General features: G+C 40.4%; 1 protein-coding gene across 2 annotated transcripts in view; it reads right to left on the bottom strand.

Annotated features, from left to right (window-relative positions):
- Positions 1 to 14,752, bottom strand: part of WRN (WRN RecQ like helicase) — a 230,960-nt gene that overhangs the window by 56,967 nt on the left and 159,241 nt on the right. For both annotated transcript variants that reach the window (XM_040417879.1, XM_040417880.1), the window contains 5 exons: positions 14,098 to 14,268; positions 6,452 to 6,549; positions 2,852 to 2,927; positions 2,699 to 2,775; positions 2,070 to 2,148 (listed from right to left, as the gene is read on the bottom strand). In XM_040417879.1, the coding sequence (XP_040273813.1) occupies positions 2,070 to 2,148; positions 2,699 to 2,775; positions 2,852 to 2,927; positions 6,452 to 6,549; positions 14,098 to 14,268 (501 nt within the window). The remainder of the gene's footprint in view (positions 1 to 2,069; positions 2,149 to 2,698; positions 2,776 to 2,851; positions 2,928 to 6,451; positions 6,550 to 14,097; positions 14,269 to 14,752) is intronic.

Here is a 14,752-nt window from a genome sequence, read left to right as displayed (position 1 = left end):
GTCATGTGACATGGCAGGTCACCTCCATATGATGTACCCTCAGTTCAAATACACTGCATCTGCCCTCTCGTAGTGCAGGTGCTGTGGGTTAGAATAAGGGTCCATTCACACGACCGCAGTGTATTGCGGATCCACAATACACCGGGCTGTCACCCCCATAGAACTGCCTACTCTTGTCCGCAATTGCAGACAAGAATAGAACATGTTCTATTTTTTTCCGGAGCCGCGGACCGGAAGATGGGGGGGCGCGCTCCAGAAATGCGGATGCAGACAGCACACTGTGTGCTGTCCGCATCCATTCCTGCCCCATAGAGAATGAATGGGTCCGCACCCATTCCGCAATTTGCGGAACGGATGCGGACCCATTCTACGGACGTGTGAATGGACCCTAAAGGAGAATGAGTGATGTGTCTGGTCACATGACCCTCCATAAGCGGCCATCTTATGGACAGGCCCTCTATGTGGACAGTACAGAAGATTTACCATACAAAAGGGACATGGCTTATGAAATATAGCAAACGGCGCAGAATATCAACAATAGCTATATTAGTAAGTGCCATATAGTCATCTTACCTACACATTGATTACAAGTACAGTACTCACAAAGTGGCCGACCCCTTTAATGTCGGGAAAATGAAAACAGTGTATTTTGAATTATAAGCATCTATCAAAAGTGTCTGGTAGCGGCTTCTCTTTCTCCTACTAAGAGACAAGCGCCATGATTGAGCCAAGAACGCATGTTTGCGGGTTGGTCAGGGTGATATTGGCCAGTCAATCATGGGATATACATAAGACATAAAGTAATAGAAAATCTATTGCTGAGATAACGGTTTCAGAATATTGGGGGGATGGACAGGCTTCTCTAATAAGTGGTCTTTTTACTGAAGCATGGGGCAGCCGGCAATTTTTTTCCCACATATAGCTTATATTGTGTTTTTTTTTGCAAGTAAACCCCTTTACATCCTGAAATGCATGTGTTCTTAAGGTGTGAATGTGTTAGTTTTCCTCTAAACTTATTCCTTGTCTGTCCATATAAATACAAGTCTACATGTTTGAGCTGTATCCTGAATAAGGCTACTTTCACACTTGCGGCAGCAGGGTCCGGAAAGGCTGTTCTGGCGGGGGAACAGCCTGCCGGATCCGTGCTAACACTAGACCATAGTGCCGCCGGAAGTCCGCGCCGGCCACTTTCACTATAATGTGGGTGGTCCGGAGGTCCGGCCACAGCACGGCAGACAAGGTGAGAGGCGGCTGTACAAAGACCGCAGCATGCTGTAGTTTTTGTCTGGCCACCTCTCTGCATGGTTGCTGTGCTGCGGCCGGACCTCCGGCCCATTATTGTGAATGGGGCCAGAGCGGACTACCGGCAGCACGGGGTGGCTAGTGTTAGCACGTATCTGGCAGTCTGTTACTCCACCGGTACAGCCTGCCAGACCCTGCTACCGCAAGTGTGAAAGTAGCCTAAGCCCTAAGTAACACATTTTTGTTATGATCATTCAATTAAATGGCGAAAAACAGAAGAAAATGCTTTATCTAGCCTCAGGTCCATTGAACAACTGAACTAAACAGATATGCTAGCCACTTTAGGGGGTTGTCTCACTTACTAATGTATGGTGATTGTCCATATTGCCTCATTTGCTGGCTTGATTCATTTTTCCATCACATTATACACTGCTCGTTTCCATGGTTACGACCACCATGCAATCCAGCAGTGGTGGCCGTGCTTGCACACTATGGGAAAGAGAGCAAGCCTATGCACACTCCCGTGGTCCCGGCCATCATAGAGGCCAGCAACTTTTGCTACAGTGTGCAAGCATGACCATCGCTAATGGATTACAGGGTGGTAGTATCCATGGAAATGAGCAGTGCACAATGTGATGGAAAAATGAATCCAGCCAGCAAGGGAAGCAATATGGATAATCACAATACATTAGTAAGTGCCTTGTATTAACTTTCTTTACATGATAAATGCCACTTCCTGAAGTGAGACAACCCCTTTAATGTGTATGTTGCAATATAGGGCCAGTTAAGCCAGGGACCTAATGCGGAAGCCTCATATCTGAACTCACCTGCAGCTGCATTTCTCTTGGTGACACAGCTGGTTCTGGCGGTTTGGAAGGTTTGCGTGGTGAAATGTGTCTCAACATGCTTAAAAAAATACACAAGATGAAAATGGTTTAATTGTTCATCCTAAGCAGCAATACATTTTAAACACAAAGTTACCAACTTCAATCTAATAATTTCAACAAACGTTTTCTTGGCTTTATGTCATATTAAAGCGGACCAGAGTGTTGAGGGAGGAGATGGCCGTCAGCCCTAATATACCCTTGCGCAGTTGTATGCAGTTCATTCCCCTAGTTAGAGAGCCAAGAGTCTCAAAAGTGGATGAGCAGTGCCCCATGCTAAAGAAATTAGCCCCAATAGCCTTACTAATCAATATCATTTTATGTTGCATTATTAAATTTAAAGGTGTTTTGCTACAAGTAGGTATTTGCCACAATGGGTCTGACTACTAGGATCTCCACTGATCACAAGAACCCATCCTAAGCCCCCTATTTTTCCTCCCTAGTGATATATTTCCATAGTGACACTGCCATCATATATATAAGCCCTGGAACCACCAATTAAAGAATGTAACAGAGGGTGCACTTTTAAATAAATAAGTAACCACCAACTAAGCAAATATTTTGAACAATACCTGGTTGACGGCAGTTCTGGTGATTTTGAAAGCTTTCCAGGTTCTTGATATGAAAACTTGTTTTTCAAAGAGGCTTTCTGTAAATGCAAATAAACTGACAGAAACAGTACCAACAATGCTGATGAACAGAAACATAGAAAGCAAGGAACTAACCTGAACGCCAGCTTCAGGTCTCTTCAATCCTACATCTGGTAATGGCTGCCTAACCATTGGAGAACGTGGATGCACACTATTCAAAAAGACATAAGGAATAAATGCAATGGCAATCTGTTTATTTTCAGTCCCTCCATCTGACCCAAAGACGACTCTAGAACTTTAATGTTCTTTAGGGTGGGGTGATTTGACTGCTGGGGAACAACCGATTTAGAAAACAGTGGTGCCTGTGTCTCGTTGCCAGCTGTGAAATCTTGCATGCTTGGTCCTTACAGTAATAAAAAAGGGACACCCCTGGCATCTGTAGGGTCCCTCCTTTTAGAACATAGTCTATGGAGGGTAACTCCTTTAAGTGGTCTAGTAGGTGAATGAATAAAGGACAAAGTGTTCAAATTCCTACTAAATCTAGTCATTATTACTTTTCTCTTGGGCTTTGATCAGCTGGTTACTGATCAAATATCATCTGATATGTAAGAAAAAGTCCTGTATACAAACATAAAGAATTGTTGATCTCTTCACTATTGGTTTAGCACCCCCTTCTCCATTTGTAGGTGTTGAAAAAAAGATTTTGATACTTTCAGTATTAAAGGAGTTTTCCAGTCCTTTTATACTGATGGCCTATCCTCAGGACAAGCCATCAATATCTGAACAGTTACTTTTAAACATATGATTACTATACTGTATAGCACTTGGTGAGGCAGGGGTCCAAACACCCAGAACCCCTGCAAATTAGCCTTTCTGCAGTAAGCTCCAGTGATAGGCCATCAATATAAATTGAGCAGCAAACCCCATTAACTCCTTAAGGACTGGGCTCATTTTCACCTTCAGGACCAGGCCATTTTTTGCAAATCTGACCAGTGTCACTGTATGTGGTGATAACTTTAAAACGCTTTGACTTATCCAGGCCATTCTGAGATTGTTTTTTCCGTCACATATTGTACTTCATGACACTGGTAAAATGGAGTAAAAAAAAAATCATTTTTATTTATAAAAAAAATAGCAAATTTGCCAAAAATTTTGAAAAATTTGCAAATTTCCAAGTTTCAATTTCTCTACTTCTATAATACATAGTAATACCTACAAAAATAGTTATTACTTTACATTCCCCATATGTCTACTTCATGTTTGGATCATTTTGGGAATGACATTTTATTTTTTGGGGATGTTACAAGGCTTAGAAGTTTAGAAGCAAATCTTGCAATTTTTCAGAAATTTTCAAAAACCCACTTTTCAAGGACCAGTTTAGATCTGAACTTTGCGAGGCTTACATAATAGAAACCACCCAAAAATGATGCCATTCTAGAAACTACATCCCTCAAGGTATTCAAAACTGATTTTACAAACTTTGTTAACCCTTTAGGTGTTCCACAAGAATTAATGGAAAATAGAGATACAATTTCAAAATTTCACTTTTTTGGCAGATTTTCCATTTTAATAATTTTTTTCCAGTTACAAAGCAAGGGTTAACAGCCCCAAAAAAACCTCTGTATTTATGGCTCTGATTCTGTAGTTTACAGAAACACCCCATATGTAGTCGTAAACCGCTGTACGGTCACACGGCAGGGTGCAGAAGGAAAGGAATGCCATACAGATTTTGCTGGACTGGTTTTTTGACACCATATCCCATTTGAAGCCCCCCTGATGGAGTAGGAACTCCAAAAAAGTGACAGCATTTTAGAAACTACGGGATAGGGTGGCAGTATTGTTGGTATTTTTTTAGGGTACATATGATTTTTGGTTGCTCTATATTCCACTTTTTGTGAGGCAAGGTAACAAGAAATAGCTGTTTTGGCACCGTTTTTATTTTTTGTTATTTACAACATTCATCTGACAGGTTAGATTATCTGGTACTTTTATAGACCAGGTTGTCACGGACGCGGCGATTCCTAATATGTATACTTTTTATTTATTTAAGTTTTGCACAATGATTTCATTTTTGAAACAAAAAAAAAATAATGTTTTAGTGTTTCATAGTCTGAGAGCCATAGTTTTTTCAGTTTTTGGGCGATTATCTTGGGTAGGGTATGATTTTTGCGGGATGAGATGATTGGCACGATTTTGGGGTGCGTATGACTTTTTGATCGCTTGCTATCACACTTTTTGTGATGTAAGGTGACAAAAATGGCTTTTTTTTACACCGGTCATGTGATATTTTTATAGAGCCGGTCGATACGGACGCGACGATACCGAATATGTATACTTTTTAATTTATTTATGTAAGTTTTACACAACAATATTTTTGAAACAAAAAAAAAAATCATGTTCTGAGCCATAGTTTTTTTTATTTTTTGGGTGATTGTCTCAAGTAGGGGCTCGTTTTTTGCGGGATGAGGTGACTGTTAGATTGGTACTATTTTGGTGGGCAAACGCCTTTTTGATCGCTTGCTGTTGTACTTTTTGTGATGGTTTATTTAGCACAGTTTTTATTTGAATTTTTTTACGGTTTTCATCTGAGGGGTTAGGTCATGTTATATTCTTATAGAGCCGGTCGATACGGACGCGGCGATACCTATTATGTCAACTTTTTTTCCCCCCTATTTTTTACCAATTCTTTTTTAAACTTTATTTGGGGAAAATGACATTTTTGTTTATTTTTACTTGAAACTAAAAATTTTTGGGGGAAACTTTATTTTTGAAACTTTTTTTTTCACTTTCTTTTTTTGTCCCAATTTGGGACTTCAACTTTTGGGGGTCTAATCCTTTACAATGCATTCCAATACTAATGTATTGGAATGCATTGGCTGTATGAGTAATACAGTGAGTATTACTCATACAGCTTCCGGCCTGTGAGATCCAGGGGGCTGGATCTCACAGGCTCGTCACAGGAAGGCAGCGCAAATGCCTCAGGAAGGCATCACGCTGCCTTCCATGCCATCGGGTCTCCCCTACAGCCATATGGGGACCCGATGGCACCGCCACCCGCCGCACCAGGTAAAAGCCGCAAACCTCAGGTCTGAATTGACCTGTGGTTTGCGGTGATTGCTGACACCGGGGGTCACGGGAACCCCCCTGCGCATTTAGCCAAGGTGCCTGCTCAATGATTTGAGCAGGCACCTTGTTCCGATCACTGTAATCCGCACGGCGGTGATCGGAAATACACAGGGCGTACAGGTACGCCCTGTGTCCTTAAGTACCAGGACATCAGGGCGTACCTGTACGCCCTGTGTCCTTAAGAGGTTAAAATACAATGCAATTCCAGTCCTCATCTTTTTTTTGGTTATGATGTATAATTATTTCAGTTTAAGTGTGTTCTTCCCTGTAGCAAAGTTTGGCAATTTTCGCACTGCAGTATTTTGGTCAGTATGTTTGATTGGCACTTGCAAGCCAAACCCAGGAATGGAACCTATAGAGGAAGAAAAGTATAATGGAAAGATCTGTATCTGTTCCAGATTTTGGTTTACACATACTGACCAATATATTGTATTGTGAAAGCAGCCTTAGACTCGCACCTGCTATGAAGCTACAAAGACTGGATATATTCCAGCTTTTCTCCTCCATCCTCTCTGCACCGTTCTGACAGTAGTCTGTGTAAGTATCCACTCAACTCCATCCACTGGCTTAGAACAATATGTTTGTGTGAGGTTGGGATACAAGAATTACCTTGGCAGAACAAATCTTCGCGGACACAACTCTTCATTTGGTGTCAACATAAGACTTGGACATGACTGAGTCTTGGCTTTACTCATCCAGTTTCTTCCCTGCAGGAGTACATACAGTCATTTACAGAAATTCTACACCAAATATTGTACGTTCTCATTTAACACATAGGATAAGGGTGACTCATCTGTTAACATGTAACACTATTGCAAATATCACATTTTTAATGTACAGTGACTTGCAAAAGTATTCATCCCCCTTGACATTTTTTGTGTTTTAGTGCCTCACAACGTGGAATTAACATGGATTGTTTGAGGATTGACATTTAATTTACAGAACATGCCCACAACTTTGAAGATTTTATTTATTTTTTATTGTGAAGCAAACAACAAATAGGACAAAATAACAGAAAAAGTCAATGAGTATAACTATTCACCCCCCTAAAGTCAATACTTTGTAGAGCCACCTTTTGAGGCAATCACAGCTCCAAGTCGCTTTGGATAGGTCTCTATGAGCTGGGATTTTGCCCATTCCTCCTTGCAAAACTGCTCCAGCTCCTTCAAGTTGGATGGTTTGCGCTTGTGAACAGCAATCTTTAAGTCTGACCACAGATTTTCTATTGGATTGAGATCTGGGCTTTGACTAGGTCATTCCAACACATTTACATGTTTCCCCTTAAACCACTCAAGTGTTGCTTTAGCAGTGTGTTTGGGGTCATTGTCCTGCTGGAAGGTGGACCTCCGTCCTAGCCTCAAATCATGCACAGAGTGGTACAGGTTTTGCGCCAGACATAGCGTTTTCTTTAATTGGCCGAAAAGTTCAATTTTAGTCTCATCAGACCAGAGCACCTTCCTCCATACATTTTGGGAGTCTCCCACATGCCTTTTCGCAAACTCACAACATGTCTTTTTGTTTTTAGCTGAAAGTAATGGCTTTCTTCTCGCCACTCTGCCATAAAGCCCAACTCTATGGAGCGTACGGCTTATTGTCGTCCTATGTACAGATACTCCAGTCTGCTGTGGAACTCTGCAGCTCCTCCAGGGTTACCTTAGGTCTCTGTGCTGCCTCTGATTAATGCTCGGTCTATGAGTTTTGGTTGGCGGCCATCTCTTGGCAGGTTTGCTGTTGTGCCATGTTCTTTCCATTTGGTTATGATAGATTTGATGGTGCTCCTGGGGATCATCAAAGATATGGATATTTTTTTTATAACCTAACCCTGACTTTTACTTTTCAACAACATTGTCCCTTACTTGTTTGGAGAGTTCCTTGGTCTTCATGGCAGTGTTTGGTTAGTGATGCCTCTTGCTTAGGTGTTGCAGCCTCTTGGGCCTTTCAAAAAAGGTGTGTATATGTAATGATAGATCATGTGACACTTAGAATGCACACAAGTAGACATCATTTCACTAATTATGTGACTTCTGAAGGAAATTGGTTGCACCAGAGCTTTTTATGGGCTTCCAAACAAAGGGGGTGAATAAATACGCACATGCCAGTTTTCTATATCTAAACAATAGTTTTTTTTTAAATATATTTTTCTCATTTACTTCACCAACTTAGACTATTGTGTTCTGATCCATCACATAAAATTCAGATTAACAAAACATTGAACCTAAGGCTGTAATTTAACAAAACACGAAAAAAATCAAGGGGGGTGAATACTTTTGCAAGGCACTGTATATAAGCCATGGGCAGCTTGGAACTGATTGTCTTAATTTGCTTTCTAAATGCAACATTAACCCTTTGGTGACATCCACCATACATGTATGGTGGATAGGATCTTTAAATACGACTTCTACTAATGACCTGAGCATCTGCCACAGCCAGCCATAGCCTGTTTTACACAGCAGACATCCACCAGCAGTGTCCATAATCTGAGACAACTGCGGTCACAAACATATAACCTCTCATATAAGTGGCAATTTAGAGGGAGGGGACTCCCTCTGATGAACAAAAGCCCCCCTGTCGAGATGTCAGGAGCTGTTGGGTTACTATGGCAGCCTGGAGCCTTCTGAAGGCTCAGAGGCCTACCATAGTAAACATCCTATTAAGCCCTGACTACTATGGATTGCAGTAAGGGGGAAGATGCAGAAATGTCATGATATTTGGGATTTATGGATAGCAAAATATAATTTACCCTTTCTGACAGAAAGATTATATCATACTGCATGGAATACTGAGTGGAGGTAGGGGCTTGGAGGTGGATGCCCCGCTGCATGTTCTGATGAAGTCCAACATTGTGAAGACTAAATATATATATATATATATATATATATATATATATATTATATATAGGTAGTTAGTATATAATTGATGTATTAGTCTAAATGGGGGAGCTGAGAATTGGACTGAGAGATAAAGGTCTGCCTTGGTGCCAAATGATTGATGCACTTGAAGCATCCGGAACTTTGGTGCACATCTGCGATGGATGGTTGGGGAGGTTTATACTTTGTTGGGTAGTTTTTTTCCCCTTTATTTTTACATGTGGTACTTTCAAGTATGTATAATTGGTTAAACATAATAAAAAACTATTTGATAAAAAAAAATATATATATACAGTCAGGTCCATAAATATTAGGACATAGACACAATTTTAAATTTTTTGGCTCTATACACCACCACAATGGATTTGAAATGAAACGAACAAGATGTGCTTTAACTGCAGACTGTCAGCTGTAATTTGAGGGTATTTACATCCAAATCAGGTGAACGGTGTAGGAATTACAACAGTTTGCATATGTGCCTCCCACTTGTTAGGGAACCAAAAGTAATGGGACAGAATAATAATCATAAATCAAACTTTCACTTTTTAATACTTGGTTGCAAATCCTTTGCAGTCAATTACAGCCTGAAGTCTGGAATGCATAGACATCACCAGACTCTGAGTTTCATCCCTGGTGATGCTCTGCCAGGCCTCGACTGCAACTGTCTTTAGTTCCTGCTTGTTCTTGGGGCATTTTCCCTTCAGTTTTGTCTTCACCAAGTGAAATTCATGCTCAATCGGATTCAGGTCCGGTGATTGACTTGGCCATTGCATAACATTCCACTTCTTTCCCTTAAAAAACTCTTTGGTTGCTTTTGCAGTATGCTTTGGGTCATTGTCCATCTGCACTGTGAAGCGCCATCCAATGAGTTCTGAAGCATTTGGCTGAATATGAGCAGAAAATATTGCCCGAAACACTTCAGAATCCATCCTGCTGCTTTTGTCAGCAGTCACATCATCAATAAATACAAGAGAAGCAGTTCCATTGGCAGCCGTACATGCCCACGCCATGACACTACCACCACCATGCTTCACTGATGAGGTGGTATGCTTAGGATCATGAGCAGTTCCTTTCCTTCTCCATACTCTTCTCTTCCCATCACTCTGGTACAAGTTGATCTTGGTCTCATCTGTCCATAGGAAGCTGTTCCAGAACTGTGATGGCTTTTTTAGATGTCGTTTGGCAAACTCCAATCTGGCCTTCCTGTTTTTGAGGCTCACCAATGGTTTCCATCTTGTGTTGAACCCTCTGTATTCACTCTGGTGAAGTCTTCTCATGATTGTTGACTTTGACACACATACACCTACCTCCTGGAGAGTGTTCTTGATCTGGCCAACTGTTGTGAAGGGTGTTTTCTTCACCAAGGAAAGAATTCTTCGGTCATCCACCACAGTTGTTTTCCGTGGTCTTCCAGGTCTTTTGGTGTTGCTGAGCTCACCGGTGCGTTCCTTCTTTTTAAGAATGTTCCAAACAGTTGTTTTGGCCACGCCTAATGTTTTTGCTATCTCTCTGATGGGTTTGTTTTGTTTTTTCAGCCTAATGATGGCTTGCTTCACTGATAGTGACAGCTCTTTGGATCTCATCTTGAGAGTTGACAGCAACAGATTCCAAATGCAAATAGCAGACTGGAAATGAACTCTGGACCTTTTATCTGCTCATTGTAATTGGGATAATGAGGGAATAACACACACCTGGCCATGGAACAGCTGAGAAGCCAAATGTCCCATTACTTTTGGTCCCTTAACAAGTCGGAGGCACATATTCAAACTGTTGTAATTCCTGCACCGTTCACCTGATTTGGATGTAAATGCCCTCAAATTAAAGCTGACAGTCTGCAGTTAAAGAACATCTAGTTTGTTTAATTTCAAATCCATTGTGGTTTCGTGTAGAGCCAAAAATGTTAGAATTGTGTCGATGTCCCAATATTTATGGACCTGACTGTAGATTGCAGTCTATGGTATAAGCAAAGACTGCATGTTCAAGTTCCCTAAGGTAGCTAAAAATAAAGCTAAACATTATTATATTTTTTTTTAAATATAATAACAAAAAGACTAAAGAATCAAAAATTCAAATCATCACCCTTTCTTCATTTTACAAGAAAAACAATAAATCATTAAAAGGGCATCTGTCAACAGACTTGTACCTATGAAACTGGCTGACCTATTACATGTACACTTGGCAGCTGCAGACATCTGTGTTGGTCCCATGTTCATATGTGCCTGCATTGCTGAGAAAAATTATGTTTTATTATATGCAAATGAGCTTCTAGAAGCAATGTGGGCATTGCCGTTACTCCTAGAGGCTCTTTTTTCTCTGAAACTGCCGCTTCCTCTGCATCTTGATTGACAGTGCCAGGCATGATGACGTTTACACTGCCTGCTCTGTCAATTAAAGCGCAGAGGAAGCGGCAGTTGCAGAGAAAGCAGAGCCTCTAGGTGTAATGGCAATGCCCACATTGCTCATTTGCTTATATTTAAAGGGAACCTGTCACCTCCCAAAACCATCCCGAGCCGCTAGCAGTACCTGCGTGTAGCCAGCAGTGTGTTTCTGATGATGCCTTTCTTCCTGAAGGCAGATGCAACAAAAGTACTGAAAACGTTGTCTTATCCTTTGCCCGACACGCTTCTCCACAGATACTTGAAGTCAAGGAGGCAGCGGCCTCCTTACTTCAAGTCACGGTAACTACGCCCCCTTCCATGCCCCTTTGCTGTGACTGACAGCCGGCTGTTTGGCAAAGGCAGCCGAACTCTCTGCATAAGTGCTGTCAGTCACAGTGAAGGGGGCATGGTTAACGTGACTTGAAGCAAGGAAGCCGCTGCCTCCTTGACTTCAAGTATCTGTGGAGAAGCGCGCCGGTTAGGGGATAAAACAAAGTTTTCCGTACTTTTGCTGCTTCAGCATTCAGGAAGAAAGGCATCATCAGAAACACGCTGCTTGCTACACGCAGGTACTGCTGGCGGCTTGGGATGTGACAGGTTCCCTTTAAACATCATTTTTTTCAGCAATGCAGACACATACTGTATGAATATGGGACCAATACGGATGTCTTCAGCTGACAAGCGCACATGCAACAGGTCAGCAAGTTTCATAGGTACAAATCTTCTGACAGATGCCCTTTAACCCCTTAAGGACCCACGCCATACATGTACGGCGCTGGTGTATGTGACTTAAAGACCAGCTCTGTATAGTCACTGACAGCCAGGCCCCTGCTGCATACGCCGGCATCGGTGAAAACACAGATGACGGTTCGTTAACCCCTTGTACTCCGCGGTCAAAGGTGACCGTGGCATGCAGAGGGTACGGGTGCCCTCCGCTTCCTCATGTCCCCGCACTGCAGTGGCAGGGAAACGATGGTAGAGGAGGCAAGCTTGCCTTCTACGGAAGCCTGTGAGATCCAGAGCTTAGGCATAAAAGCTGACAGCCAATGCATTACAATACAGATTGTATTGTAATGCATTGCAGAGGGGATGAGACCCCAGAAGTTGAATTTCCAGAGTGGGACAAAAATAAAGTAAAAAAAAAAAAAAGTTAAAAAAAAATAAAAAAATTCCCAAATAAAACACATAAAATTGTAAAATAAATAAATAAATAAATAAAAATAGAAAAAAGAAAGAAAAAGGACATTGGGTATTGCCGTGTCTGTAACAACCAGCTCTACAAAAATATCACATGATTCACCCCCTCATCTGAATGCCGTAGAAAAAATAAAATAAAAACTGTGCTAAAACCATCTTTTTTGTCATCTTACGTCACAAAAAGTGCAACACCAAGCGATCAAAAAGGCGTATGCCCCCCAAAATAGTACCAATAAAACAGTCGCCTCATCCCGCAAAAAATGAGCCCCTACATAAAACAATCGGGCAAAAAATTTAAAAAGACTATCGCTCTCAGAATATAGAGACACTAAAACATGATTTTTTTTTTGTTTCAAAAATGCTTTTATTGTGTAAAACTTAAATAAATAAAAAAAAGTATAGATATTAGGTATTGCCACGTCCGTAACGACCTGCTGTATAAAAATATCACACGATCTAACCCCTCAGTGTAATACCAAGCGATCAAAAAGTCATACGCACCCCAAAATCATACCAATAAGTCATCTCATCCCGCAAAAAATAAGAAAAGATAATCGCCCAAAAAAAACAACAAAAAAACCCACTATGGCTCTCAGTATATGTAGACACTAAAACATGTTTTTTTTATTTAAAAAATGCTGGTATTATGTAAAACTTAAATAAAAAAAAGTATACATATTGGGTAGGGATGAGCGAATTGACTTCGGATGAAACATCCAAAGTTAATTCGCATAAAACTTCGTTCTAATACTGTACGGAGCAGGAGCTCCGTACAGTATTAGAATGTATTGGCTCTGATGAGCCGAAGTTATTGCTTCGCAAAGTCTCGCAAAGTAGTACCTTGAAACCGAACCAGAGTTGGGGAAATGTTTTTTTCTTAAAGTACAAATGAATTTATGAAGTTATTGTGCGAAGTCTTGCGAGACTTTGCGAAGCAATAACTTCAGCTCATCGGAGCCAATACATTCTAATACTGTACGGAGCTCCTGCTTGGTACAGTATTAAAACAAAACTTTATGCGAATCGACTTCAGATGTTTCATCCGAACGCAATACACTCATACCTAATATTAGGTATGGCCGCGTCTGTAACAACCTGCTCTATAAAAATATCACACGACCTAACCCCTCAGGTGAACACCGTAATAAAAATAAAATAAAAACTGTCAAAAAAGCCATTTTTTGACACCTTACATCACAAAGTGTAATACCAAGCGATCAAAAAGTCATATGCACCCTAAAATTGTACCAATCAAACCGTCATCTCATACCGGAAAAAAAAAGAGCCCCTATATAAGACAGTCGCCCAAAAAAGCCAAAAAATAAAAAAAAATATGGCTGGAGACACAAAAAAAATCTTTTTTTTTTCAAAAATGCTTTATTATGTAACACTGAAACAAACAAAAAAAAAAAGTAGCCATATTTGGTATTGTCGCATCCGTAACAACCTGCTCTATAAAAATAGAAAAACTTTATATAAACTTGACAACCCCTTTATTACTTGTAGGCACCTCTCTGCACTTTAGCTTTTTTTTTTTGCTGTAAAAACACCAGCTCCAGATGTTAGCTGAAAGTTTAAAGGAATTACATAAGGCATGAAACACAAGCATTTTTTTTCCTGCAGTTTTTAGAAATTATCTTTTAGACAAGTGGAAAAAAAACAACTTGTGCAAAAAAAAACTGCTTTCAGGTTATTCTGATGTTTTTTTTACATTGATATAAAATTCATGTGTATAAGGACCCTTTCAATTAAAAGTAGCAATATAATTAGCTAACCATGGAAGCAGAGTGAACTGCAAATCATTTCACATTACCTTGGATGCAAGGCCACAGGTAGTTGCAAATTTGGTTCGACCAGACAACTCTTGGAGAAATCCTTCAGTAATCAGCTGTCTTGCTAGAGCCTTCCAAAATGCTTCGGATACATCCTTTCCCTTACCGAAGAGAAGATGGCAGCGATATCTGTCTGGCAATCTTTGTGATGTCTAGAATTCAATTGTAAGTAACACTTCACTTTTTGTAACAAATCGTCAGCTTTCGAAAGAATACACAAATCAGAGCGTATTGCCATACCAGATCACATTTTTGTAAATGTATACTGCAAAAAAAGTACACTAGTAGTCATGATAACTTTTTTTTATTTTTTTATAAAAGGATATGTCAATTGGATTCAAGAAAAAAAAGTACATTTGCATTTATTTACATAACAGTGTAGTAAATAACTTATTTTATTTTTAGGGAAAAAGATTAAAGAAAACAGCAATTTTAACATTATTTGGTAGAATTTATTTACGGTGTTCACTGTGTGGTAAAAATAACAATTCTATTATGTGGTCAGTGCAATGATGATAATACCATGTTTCTATATATTTTTTAGTTTTTTCTCTCCTCCTGCAGCCTGTCAGCTCTGCAACTGCTCCCTCATTCTTCTCCAGACTGACAGGGAGGAGGCAGCTGCTTTAACTGCTC

Source organism: Bufo bufo, chromosome 2, assembly GCF_905171765.1.
Source record: "Bufo bufo chromosome 2, aBufBuf1.1, whole genome shotgun sequence".
Classification (NCBI taxonomy): Eukaryota; Metazoa; Chordata; class Amphibia; order Anura; family Bufonidae; genus Bufo; species Bufo bufo.
Note: the sequence above shows the minus strand (reverse complement) of the source record. Positions and strands in the feature narration are given on the sequence as shown.